General features: G+C 38.1%; 1 protein-coding gene across 1 annotated transcript in view; it reads left to right on the forward strand.

The window, feature by feature from the left end:
• The first annotated feature begins 3,785 nt into the window (after positions 1–3,785).
• CYTIP (cytohesin 1 interacting protein) overlaps positions 3,786–13,546 on the forward strand; it is a 74,399-nt gene continuing 64,638 nt past the window's right edge. Inside the window, exons 1-3 of the mRNA XM_035304852.3 lie at positions 3,786–3,870; positions 4,753–4,855; positions 5,340–5,444. Of these exons, the coding sequence (XP_035160743.1) occupies positions 5,370–5,444 (75 nt within the window). The 5' untranslated portion in view covers positions 3,786–3,870; positions 4,753–4,855; positions 5,340–5,369. The remainder of the gene's footprint in view (positions 3,871–4,752; positions 4,856–5,339; positions 5,445–13,546) is intronic.

The raw sequence follows: 13,546 nt of genomic DNA on the forward strand, positions 1-13,546 counted from the left end.
CACATCCCCTGTTTTCAGCACAAGCTTACACTATTTCGCATCCAGGTGAGATGATGATGATTGCTCCAGTGCAGGAACACTGCGCCAGGTAACTGCACTGGCTTAGCTAGAGGCACTAGCCAGCTGCTGGCTGTTGGTGGGAGTATCCTGCCCTCTGCTGGATTTGGCGGGAAACATGAATTTGCATCGCTTGCTAAAGAATTAATTAGGATTGAAGGCTTTTAGAACTGAAAATAAATATTTGCTTGTGTGTTGATGAGGTTTAACTAACTTGGGATTGCATTCCTTAAATGACATCTGGATTCTCAGGTAATTTCCAGGTATCAAGAAAAAAATCATTTTATATCATATATATACATACTTCTTGTTCAGTAAATAAGGGTACATAATATACAGTGCCAGCATTTTGTTCTGTAAAGGATAAAAGCTGCATCTATAATAATTCTTAAAGTATTCACATAGTGTTGGGATTTGATGAAAGAATCCCAGGAGCACAGTTAGACGGTTGGGGTTTGTATATTAATTCAGCAAGATACTAAATCTGAGACTCAGTCTTCTTATCTGTAAAAAGATGCCATATTCACCTTAATGGGTTCTTGTGAGGATCAAGTGAACTAAGGATATTTGCAGGAGCACTTTATGATGCCCATTAAAAGCATGAGGTTTTAAACATATGCACAGGTTAAATTATTGATTTAGTTCATTTCGAGTAAAACTCAAAAACAGACATCAATATTTCAAATCTAGATAATGACAGGACTCTGCCTAAAATATTGAAAGAGATCAGCAGGCCCTAATTTTTGCAAGAGACTCTGAAGATGGGACAACTTTTTCCTAAGTAGTATTTATCTTCAACTGCCGGTCATTCTGTTCTGTACATTCGGTACAAATGTCTCTATTTCTCACTTTCATAAAGAGAAAAATGGCAGAAATTAATTTTAAGGATAATCTTTTTCAGCAGCCAATCCCTTGCTTTCCTCTCCTTCTTTTCCCTTTTGTTCTGGATCATTCCCTATCCCTTTATTCTGTTCTTTTCCTAAGTTGAAACCAGAAATAAGTAGTTTCAGAGGGACTGTCATTGCTGTTGATGTTTAGCTGTTTCTCTTCCTCTTGTAGCAGTTACACAGGTGTATAGTTTTCCCTTCTGTGCTATTATTATATGTGGAGTAGATAGAACATGACCCAGGCTCTGAAGGTTTTTGCCATCTAAAGTGTGAGAAGCTGTGTAATAACGGTGTTATTAATGTAGTACCTTTTAATCAAAAATAATAGATCTGTTTTTAACTTAATTATTTTTGTAATTGATTTTATTCTCTTCATTAGAAGCCCTGCTTAATAAAAATATCTTTAAAAATCTCCAGCAACCAGCTGAAGAGTAAACCCAAGTAATTGGTCACTTTGCCAGCCTCAGTAAGTGCTATATAGACGTGTTCTAGAAAATCCACATTTAACACAGATTTATACTACTTGCTGAACATACAAAGGAATAAGATATGATTTCTATACATGATATATTTTGGGAAGAAATAGGTTAAGAATATATCATGTGCTCTTGAAGAATGAAGGTTTTCAGGTAGAAAAGGGGTGTGAGTGTGTGTGTGTGTTTCTATTGGAGCTGGGTGGGGCAGGCTTCAAGACAGAGGGTACAAGGTAAGTATCATATACTATTATAAAAACCTATGCTGTGGCCAGAGTGATAAGGAGGATGAAGATGAGGCTGAGGCTGGAAAGGTACTTTGGGGCCAAGTGAAGGTGCTACTTAACTGCTAAGATGTGGAGCTTGAATTTCATGGGATATGTGTGTTAACAAATACATTTAAGTGTTGGATCAAAATTATACCTCCATTATATTCTGTTTAGTCAGAGAAGCATTTATTACAGAGGAAATGTTGGGGTTTAAGTGGCATTATAATTCTCTATGACTTTAAAAAGACACATAGGCCGGGTGCGGTGGCTCATGCCTGTAATCCCAGCACTTCGGGAGGCCAAGGCGGGTGGATAATGAGGTCAAGAGATCAAGACTATCCTGGTCAACATTGTGAAACCCTGTCTCTACTAAAAATACAAAAAATTAGCTGGGCATGGTGGTGTGTGCCTGTAATCCCAGCTACTCAGGAGGCTGAGGCAGGAGAATTGCCCGAACCCAGGAGGCAGAGCTTGCGGTGAGCCGAGATTGCACCATTGCACTCCAGCCTGGGTAACAAGAGCGAAAAAAAATATACACATAAATTTCTAAGTGAGAACTATAACCACGTCTATGTTCAGTCCAAACTGGGGTGGGCTAGTGACTCCCTGTGTAACCCAGAGTTCCAGGTTTCTGTGTTTACACTGTGAGGAAATTCCCACTTGTAACTGTTGTACCTTGAGTTCTTATTTCAAAAAGCTCTAGGAGGAAGCTCAGCCCTGCAAAAACTAAAACTGGTTGGACTCAGAGATGCCTGAGTTGGAGATGAACTTTGATCAACTCTCCTCATTAACCATAGTAAAAAACCCTGCTCAGGGGGAAGCTTATTTGCCATTTTCTGTACACACAATGTATGTAGAAGCATGATCAGCAGGTGACTGCACTGCCTTTATACCACTTCCACATACAATGATTCAGCTAACCAGCCCAGTACAAGCCCTGCTTTTACTGTTGTTCCTGGAGGCACTGCTTTGGGGAACTATCCCAGGTGTCCTCCTCCCGTGTTGCAAATAATGAAATCTCCCTCTTAAATCCTCCATTGTTGTGATCATTGGACTGTCACCTGCCTAACAATTTAACCCACCTGCTGTGTGGGTAACACCTGAACAGACTAGAATCCTTAGCTCGCATTTTTAAAAGACAACAGCTTGAGCCCCTTTCGATTAATCAAAAAGTGATGCACTTTTAAAAAGCAGCCAGCAGCCCCTTTCGTCCAGTTAGTCTTAGACAACCATATACTCTAAAATATCTGGAGTCAGATGCCTAAGGAGAAGAATTTAGAAACCGCATCAACCACTTTCTATATCTGACCTGCCATTTTGTCACATAAAATAAAAGGGGGATCATAAAAAGACCCATGGATAAAGGCTCTCTGTATCACCAAACATGCTTGCTCATCTAATTAATGATTTTAAAAGACAGATTATTTATATAAACTATTTGGCATGATATTACTGATCTTAACTCTCCTTATTCACTCTAGCAATTCCACAATTTTCAAGAGACAAAGATTGCTCACACTAAAGCTTGTTTATGGCATCTTAAAAGAAAGCACTTTGAATTGCTATTCCCCAGTTCCTAAAGTGGTAATGAGATTTATAGGTAACTTTAAAAATTTCTTTTGTGTGTTTGCGCAGCACTTAGCACATTATAGGCATTCTGAAGAATGGAGCACATTCCATTAAACAATTTGGGCAAAAATAAAGTGTAAATAAACATAATAACTAGTGCAGCCAGGTGCTAGTACTGCCCTAACTGGGTTGGCAAAAAAGCATGGAATAGTGTGAGGGCCCATAGGAGGTCCTCTACCTCCAGTGCCCAGCACATGGTAGGTATTCAATAAATAGTTGAGGAACAAGGAAAACAATAAATGCATTTTTTTTTCTTCTAGCCACTTTGCTTGCAGTAGTTATTTTAAGGGTATAATAAAGTAGTAATTGCTCCGTGACTATGTGGGCTCATAAGTTAATGTTTGCAAAGCGCTTCGAACTTCCTGGGAAAAAGAATGGAGTTTTTGTTGGCACTGTGTATTGTTTGCAGTGGCACACAAATTCCTCCTCCTCCTCTTCTTTCTCCAGCTGCCAGCACTGTGCCCTCCCCCAGTTCCGTACAGGGCCAGTATCTCCCACAGGGCACCTCAAGGCCTTTACTGCCTCTCTCCAGCCAGCGCCAGCGCTGCAGGACAGGTAGGGACACAGCAAACGTCGGAAAGATTTTTTTAAGGCCACCGAGGAGAAATGAAACTTGGGTCGATACTAATAATTCTTACAGAGATTAGTGTTTAGAGGAAAGCAGATGCTTGGCCAGCCATGGAAGAAGCTGTTGGACAGACAGACTCATCGTGAGGATACATCAAGCTTGATCCTGAAGGGGAGATGAAAGTGTTGTATAGGCAATCAGGGGTGCATGTGGAAGGAGCTGGTTTTTCCCTTTTATGTGGCCCATACACATAATACAAAACCTTGGCTGGTAACTGGCAGGAAAATGTTACATAGTTCTGTTAGTAGGAACCCATAAGACAGGCCGGATTTCTTTTATATGAGTACAATTTTCAACTGCTATGATTCCTTTCCCCATTATTTTCTTTATGTTTGATGATGGCAAATAAAGGAGTTCTATATCACATACGGTTGGCCAAGGCTGCAATCATCTCCAATGCATTTGGTACTATTTTTTAAAAATTGCCATTACTGTTAGGAACTTCATAATTAAACAACTCACTGTGATTTGGAAAACAAAAGCTATATTTTCTGTTAAGAATGGATGTCCTTTGTGAATAAATTCAAGCAAAAGAGTTTAATTTTTGTGTTACACCAGGTTAACTTTCAACTGGTCACACGTGATAAATATCTCAAAGGAAAACAGGGAGAGGCGGTTACAGGTTCAGAATAACTAGAATGACTATCTGTGGCAGATCTTGCCTTAAAGGCAAGAATGCCTCCAATTTCCCGTAAGTTGGAAGTGACTCGTTTTCCAGACCACATCATGAGCTTTCTTGTGTGTGGAAAATTTTTCATGTTAATTGCTGTACATGTGGAAAATTCCTTCTATCTGCAAATTGTTTCTAGGGATTGGAATTAAGTGTCATGTGGAATAAAGCCAACGTGGCATTCTGTTAAGAAGATAGAGCACATATGTGATGGCTACCCAGCTTCAAAGAAAAAAACTCAGGTAAGCCTGGCTTTAGGTGAACTACATGAAGTTAACCCAGACTAAGGCTTAGGTTTTGTTTTAAAAAATGTGTAGAAGGAAAACTCCTTCCAACTAAAACACACTCATTATTTACCTGAAAACAAAAGTAGGTGGAGTTGAATTTATAGTTATAGTAAGTAGCATTTGAAATCCTGAAAGCTTAGAGTCCACATAAAAGCTACCAATACAACATTTATCTGGGAGTAACTCCAGGTAAGAAACGGGTTCTTTCATCACTTGATTCAGTATAAGATGAAGTTTCCATTTGTACAGGCTTGAAAATCACATAGGCATCGTTGAATTTTTCTTTATTTCCAAACTCTGAGTATTTCATGCTAGACCGTCTGTCCATGTCCTGAAATAAATGGATGGGAACTCACCTCAGGGAAGATGAGGTGAGCAGTCTGAATTAGGGGAAGGCTGCATTTCCTTTTCATTATGTTAACGACCTGTTGCATTTCAGGAGGCTGTACATTCATTTACAGCAGAGTGGATGAAACCTCCTATGCCCTGGCTTGGAAACCAGGAGGAATCACCAACTGAGATTTGCCAACCAGAGTGTTCTATGGTGAGTCTGAGTTTGAAATGTGTGGGTTGATTCTCATTATTCATTATTTCTTCCGATCTTGGGGAGGGGAAGAAATTAACACATTTTAATAAAGTGTTATATATTCAAATAAATATAATATTGAGGAAATTATTGCTGGAAATTCTGTATTCAGGTGCTTAATGAGTAAGCTGACTGACTTGTCGTCTGAGTATTTTGAACTTCTTGTTGATGCTAGGTTTTTTCCTATTTTTTCTTATATGATCAGTGGATTTGCTATGGGGATGTCTTATGTCAAGGCAGATGTTGAGTTCATGACATTGAGACATCTATTTCTGATAATGGAAGGGTTCAATAAATGCAAGAGTGTGACATCAATACAACAAGAAGGGAAAATACAAGAGATTGGTCTAGAAAGTTGAAGGTTCTTATTAAGAGAAAAATGAGGGAGCTGGTGAAAAGCCAATTTTACATTGGCTAAGCACAAGAACTCAAACATGATATTTTAATGATAAGACAGGTTGAGTTGGCTCATGAGTGTGTGTGTGAAAGAGAAGAGAGGGAGATGGGGGAGGGAGGGAGGGAGGGAGAGAGAGGGAATGAGAATGAGAGAGAGAGAGAGAGAGAGAGAGAGAGAGAGAGACAGACAGAGAGAGAGAGAGAATATGAATTGATTTTCTTATCTATGTCCACTCTAGACTTTCTCAGGACAATAACCCTGTCCTTTCACTCTGTATTACCTGCAAAGAATAGACAACCAACATTTTTATTGAATAGGGTATCTCTTTTTGTGGGTGCTACAAAAAAGATAAGCAAATAGTTGCTTTTATGTGCTTTCTGTGACATAGGGCTCAGAACTCAGTCAGAGGCAGCTGAAACTTCATCCAATAAATTGCCAGCCAAAAGGTGAGCGTTGAGTGTTATCACAAAGTATTCTCTCAAATCTAAATATCAGAGTTACACTTTAGGGCTAGACCACCAGGGGTCAGGGCGTTGCCTCTGGGACGACTTAAAGTACACCTTAGGTGTCTTGTAGGAAAGACACAGGGCACCAGACGGGGGAATGGAGGCGCAAACCACATTGCCATGTGTGTACCTGTGCAACAATCTTGCATGATCTGCACATGTACCCCAGAACCTAAAGTACAAGAAAAAAAGAAAACTAACAAAATATACTTCAAAGCACTTTGTATGTATTGGTTCGTTTTCAGGCTACTAATTAAGACATAGCCAAGACAGGGAAGAAAAATAGGTTTGTTTTTTTTTTTCTTTTTTTTTGAGACTGAGTCTCGCTCTTGCTGTCCAGGCTGGAGTGCAATGGTGCGGTCTTGGCTTACCTCAACCTCCGTCTCCGGAGTTCAAGCGAGTCTCCTGCCTCAGCCTTCCCAGGTAGCTGGGATTACAGGGGCACACCACTACACCCGGTTGATTTTGTATTTTTAGTAGAGATGGGGTTTCTCCACGTTGGTCAGGCTGCTCTTGAACTCCCGACCTCAGGTGATCCGCCCGCCTCGGCCTTCCAAAATGCTGGGATTACAGGCGTGAGCCACTGCGCCCAGCAGAAAAAATAGATTTAATGGACTCACCGTTCCAGGCGTCTGGAAGGCCTCACAATCATGGCCGAAGGCAAAATGCACTTCTTCGTGGCGGTGACGAGAGAGCATGGGAAAGAAGCAAAAGCGGAAACCCCTTATACAACCAGGTGTGACTTACTCACTACCACGAGAACAGTATGCGGGAAACCTCCCCGTGATTCAATTATCTCCCTCCCACAACACGTGGGAATTATGGGACTACAATTCAAGATGAGATTCAGGTGGGGACACAGCCAAATCATATCAATATAGTATAAATAGATTCAGAATCATAGATTCTCTGGTTAATAAGATTTGCTTGAAAGAAAAAGAAAGAGAGAGAGGAGAGAGAAAAGAAAGAAAAACAGAGAAAGAAGAAGAATAAGGAAAGAAAGGAAAGAGAAAGAAAGGACACAGGGCCGAAGATCTCAACTTTTAAGCATACCAATCTCCCTGCATAGTGTTCAAGCACTGGTTCCTGGGTCTCACTTCTTGTGATTTTGATTCAGTAACTGTGAGATGGAGGGATGTGTGTCCCTGGGAATCTATATTTTTTCAAAGATGCTGATGTTGAAGGATCTCAATTTTGAGAAACATTCGGGGTTTCTCTAGCTTGTTTAACTCATTAAAGCCTTATGAGCACAGAACACATCAGGAACCTGGCTCTGAGAGAGATTCAGGAAAGCTAGGATGAGGGGCAGTGCCTGTGTCTCAGAGACTTGTGTTTGAACACACTGTGGCTTTGGAAGAAGCACATTTCTCTTTCTAAGGTTCAAGTATTTTCTTTTTGAAAGAGAACAGTATTGTCTATCTCGTGGGATTTAAAGAAATCATGCATGAAAAGTGAGTTAGCAGAGTGACTGAAATGTAATGAATTAGTAATTGTTAGCTCTTGCAGTGGGAAGAGAAGACGGATGCCAGTAACAGGCCCTCTGTGGCCAGGAAAATGATTTGGGGCAGACAGACCCAAGGCATCACCATAGAGGACATTAGCTGTGGGATTTGAGGATGCAGGGCCAGTGTCTAAAGGTAAATTCTAGACCCAACGATGAATAAATATGAGGTTAGGAGACACACTTTCTCACTATAACAAGTTTTTTTTCCAAGAGTGGTAATGAGCAACCCAGATGGCACAGTTAATTGGAATTATAATTGATCCCTCATTGGTATTTAAGTCAATAGTTTAATTGATTTTCCTCAGGATAACCATTATGAGAACTTCTAAAGAGAACAAAGTAAAATGCATCAAATACTGTGACTGGTTCATATTTGCTACCCCATCTGTATGGAAGGAACAATGAATAAAGAGAATAATGGTCAAAGAGGAGAGGGATATAGGGATTACAATTCGAACACACTGTCATGAGTCAAATACTTGTCTGGTTATTCAGTGCAATGTTAGGTGGTATTGAACCAGATGGTGAGGCCAAGTACTCCCCCCAGATAAAGCACCAAGAGCAGAGAAACAAGTACTAGTATTGTAGGTACCTGCCTTAAAAGAAAAAGATGAAATTTGGTGGCACATAAATGTGTGATATGACAGAAACAGCCAGCAGATAGGGCATATGAAGGATGAGTGGGGGTGGGGTATGATCAGATGTCATTGAGCAAACGTGTAGCCTCTTTGGCCCAAATGTTCCCTCTAAGTGCCCTTCCAGGCTTGATATGCTGTTATAAGACATATAGCATGGGACAAAGCCCATCACTTTATATTTTTCTTAACTACAGAGTAGTCCATAAACTAGGGCACCTAAGTGATTGTGAAATGCTGGCTACTTGGAGGAATTTTGTTTACCCTGAATTATGATTTTTTCCACATAAGCCAAAATTTCCACTGAAACATATTTTCACCAGAACTGTTATGACTCTGGATGTCACTGATATCTTTTCAGTAAATAATCACCTTAATAGGTGGTAATTATGAATAAATGATGCAGAAAACATGCTAGCAACAGTAGCCACCATTGTTCAAGTGCCTGTCATCTGCTAGGTCATATTTCATCATTAATCCTTTCAGCAACTTTGTTAGCAGGCATTATTGTGGCCATTTTCCATGTGGCTTCTGAGAGCTCACAGAGGTAGTAAATATATCAGGACTTCGTTTAGATAGAATAATTTTTTATGACATCACCAATTTATTCCAAGTTAATATTAGAGAATCCTAAAAATGTAATGGGAAGACTATAAAATTAAAAATCCAGATAATTTGAATTTGGCTTTTAATATATTATAAAACTGTAGTTAGACCCACAGAGCACTGTCCATAGTGAAGACCTGGTCGCATAGCAGTCAAGGTAGTGTTTATGTAGTGTTTATACTGAGTGATCTAGTAAAAATCATTCAATTTATTTATGCCTCAATTAATTTTATTAGTGAAAATAAGATGACACTGACTTCATAGTTATGTTTTAGAATAGAATATGATATTTTTGAAAAGATTTTAACATCTCCTGGGTGATGGCTTTATAGCTTCTTTATGCCATGCTGTGGCTCCCTATTCCTAATATATTCCTTTCTCTGCCTCTTTGCCTGATATATAAAGTTTCAGCCTCCCTAGTTGGCAGTATTTTCCTATCTTGCAAAGCCTAGCTCAGATTCTTCCTACCTAATTAATATTTCTTGATGACATGAGACATTGGCATAGCCTTTTAAAATCATCGGAATTATACTGTCACATTATTGTACTAGTCTATTACGAATCTCCAGAGTCTATTTATGTCTCCATCTCCTCAGATGAGAAAATAATGCCCATGAAACATGTTATTGATATGGGGTAAAATGTGTGACATGTTGAAAAAAATACAATTTCAAAATTGTTTGAAGAAAATACTTTCAATCTTATTAAAATACAGCTCTGTGATAGCCTTTCCAGTAATTTATGGCTTCAATCTAATTCATGACAAAACATCAGATAAAAAACCCTCTTTTATAACTCCATTGCTTGGACAGAAAACGTCTAGTGCATCATAGACATAGTTGAGTCTTCTACCTCTCTCTGCATTTTATTTTCATAGCTACTAACCCTGAGATGACTAGGGAGCAGCATAGGTGGGTGAGAAGAGACTCTCTCTTCCTGGAAGGCTTACCTTTGATAGTGAATCTACTTCCAGTGTTGCAGAGAACTATGTGTCACCGTTATTGTTCTGAATGATGTAACTCGGTAGAGACTCTTTATTACCTAGAAAAAGAGTACTTTCTGAAAGTTGAGATTCTATTTTCTTAGAATACTCTTCTCTGTGTTCACAGCTTTAGTTAGTCTTTAAACCAGGTTATGAGAAACAGAGAAGCTGGCAAGTTGGACATGGCATAGCTGTGAGAAATGTCTTCAGCAAACTGATACTTGCCTACAAAGTTATTTCACGTTTAGCTACAGACATTCATTCTGTGCCTTTGTCTCTCAGACTTTGCAATACAAGAGACTTTGCACAACTAACTCATTTAATCTTCATAACAACCTCAAGAGGGAAGTAATATTGGTATGCCAATTTCACAGATAAAGAAACTGAGTCACAGAGAGACCATAACTAGCCCACTGTGAGATAGCTAGTAAGGGGTAGAGTTGAGATCTGAGTAAAACCATCCTTGCTTCAAAGTGAGGTTCTTAATCACTCTACTGTGTTGCAAAAAGCCACAATAATAAAAACAATATGGAAGTGGTTAAAAATTAGAACTATTTATGTAATGAAAATAAATAGATTGGAGATAGAAACTAGAGTATAGTTCTATTATGAAATTATACATCCCAACAAGGATTGCTATTTGGAGAAATTGGTTATTTGGATTGAAAAGTCCAGTTTAGCCAATACCCCCTTAAAGATAATTGCCCATTGTATTCCAAATGGATTAAATAGTTAAATATAAAGAATTAAACCAAAGTAACTTGGAAGAATATAGATGAACATTTATCTCTGGATAAAAAATGATTTTCTAAACTTAAAAGCAATTAAGAAAATTACAGAAGAAAAGATTGATGAATAAAATGAAATATTTCTGTATGTCTTAAACGAAATGAAGACAAATAACAGCTAACACGTGTAAGAAATCGTGATTTTCATATACACTTGAAGAAAATAACAAAAGAGAAAACAGAAGTGCTTAACAAAATATGAGCAAATATGAAAATTACTCTTTTTTGTAAAATAAGAAAGACAAATTTTTAAAAATGGAAAATAAAGCAAAATTCGTAAGCTTTTTCATAGAGCACATTTTAGCAAATGTAATAATTAAGGCTGTTGGGAGCTCTGCAAGATCGGTGATTTCATGTACAATCTTTCTGCCAATAATTTAGCAATATTCATCAGGAGATTAAAAATAGCCATATTTTTCAGACCACTATTTTTTTTAACTTTTATTTTAGTTCTGAGGTTACACATGAAGGTTCATTTACATAGGTAAACACGTGTCATGAGGGTGTGCTGTACATATTATTTAATCACCCAGGTTTTAAGCCCAGTATCCGTTAGGTATCTTTTCTGTTCCTCTCCCTCTTCCCTGTCTCCACCCTTAAGCAGACCCAAGTGTCTGTTGCATTCTTTTTTGTGTTCGTAAGTTCTTATCATTTAGCTCCCACTTAAAAGTGAGAACATTTAGTATTGGTTTACTGGTCCTGTGTTAGTTTGCCAAGGATAATAGTGTCTAGCCCATTCATGTTCCCACAAAAGACATGATCTTATTCTTCTTTATAGTTGCATAGTATTCCATGGTGTATGTGGACCACATTTTTTTTATCCAGTCTGTCATTGATGGCGTTTGATGGGCATTTAGGTTGATTCCATGTCTTTGCTATTGTTAATAGTGCTGCAATGAACATTCACATGCATGTGTCTTTATGGCAGAATGATTTATAGTCATATGTGTATATACCCAGTAATGTGATTGCTGGGTTGATGGGTAGTTCTGCTTTTAGCTCTTTGAGAAATTGCCATACTGCTTTCCACAATGGTTGAACTAATTTTCACTCCCACCAACAGTGCATAAGTGTTCTCTTTTCTCTGCAACCTGGCCAGCATCTATTATTTTTTTACTTTTTAGCAACAGCCTTTCTGACTCATGTGAGCTGGTGCCTCATTGTGGTTTTGATTTGCATTTCTCCAATGATCAGTAATATTAAACTTTTTCTCCTATGCTTGTTGGCCGCATGCATGTCTTCTTTTGAGAAGTGTCTGTTCATGTCCTTTGCTCACTTTTTAATGGGGTTTAAACCACTAATTTTTATGTGAGGATTTATCCTTATAGTTATGTGAACAAATATTTATGTTCAAATTTGATCACATTATTTCTTACAGTGAAATATTAGAAATAACAATATTTAATACAATTAGATTATTACCAAATTAGAAAATTATGGTTCCACTATAGTATGACCTGTCATACCACTATTAAAACCATGTTGTGATTAGTTCTTAGTGACAAAAGAAAATGATAGTGGATAGTGTTGGTGTTCAAGTGTAACAAATAGTGTTTTAAGATAATGTTTTAGGTGCAGCAAGAGAGTATACATAGTTATTTATGCATAATTAACTCATCTGGTTAAAATCAATAATAAACAATGACTAGAAGGGTTAAGACAAATGTTCATGATGATGTTTGGTGGTAGTGGGATCCTTTCTACTTTGCAAATTATCTACAACAAACAGAGAGATAATAATGGGGAAAATGTATTTAAAAAAGGAAAAGAAACAAAACAGGAACTACAGAGGCAAAGAAAAAATGAGCAGATCATTAAAAATGGTGAAAGGCTCATGGATGTGATCTCAAATCCGAAGTAATGGCAGAGTTGGAATGGAGTTTAGAGCAAATAGAAATATTGGAACAATTAGTGCTCATGGGCACCTCCTTCAGAGCACTGGTGTATATAGAACAGCTGCAAGGAAAGACCTGAACTTCTCTCTCTTGTGATAAAAGTGAGTGTTTTTCTAGAACAAACCAGTTCCTGCCGAAATTCACATTTTTATAGATGGCACATCGTTTTTCAACCTCTAAAACCTTTTGGTTAAGATGGTTTCAAAATAACAAATCTTCAAATTCAGTCTCTAATATTTTCTCTTCATTTTGTTTAAGTCCATGACCTTTCCAATTTATGCAATATTATAATTTGTGGGGAGGGGCAGCAAAAGTAGATGTAATTTGTCTATTAGCTATTACTTTAATTTTTATAGTATAAATATGTGGAAGTCTCCAACTTTCTTACTTTGATTGCAGTTAGAGTTTCTAAAATGCCTTAGAGGAGTTTGAAGGTCTTATTATTTTCTTTGAACACTTTATTCCCCAGGAAAGTCGATATATATCCCTTGCCTGTAGAATCTGCTCTAGGGTTAGGAGAATTTATGTCCCTAATTTTTAGTTCTCACTTGGATTTCCTGGTGCTGAGCAAAGCCTCCTGAAGTCAGGCCTTTACACACTTGTTCTCAGCATAATGGATGCCTGTCCACACACTCAAGTTCATTTTTTCAGCTTCTCTCTGCCTCCTCAAATTACCCTGGAATCTTGATCCTGTCCTCTCTTGCTATAGCTTATCTACCACTATCTAATCTCATATTCCAGCAGTAA

Source organism: Callithrix jacchus, chromosome 6 (assembly GCF_049354715.1).
Source record: "Callithrix jacchus isolate 240 chromosome 6, calJac240_pri, whole genome shotgun sequence".
NCBI classification, from domain to species: Eukaryota; Metazoa; Chordata; class Mammalia; order Primates; family Cebidae; genus Callithrix; species Callithrix jacchus.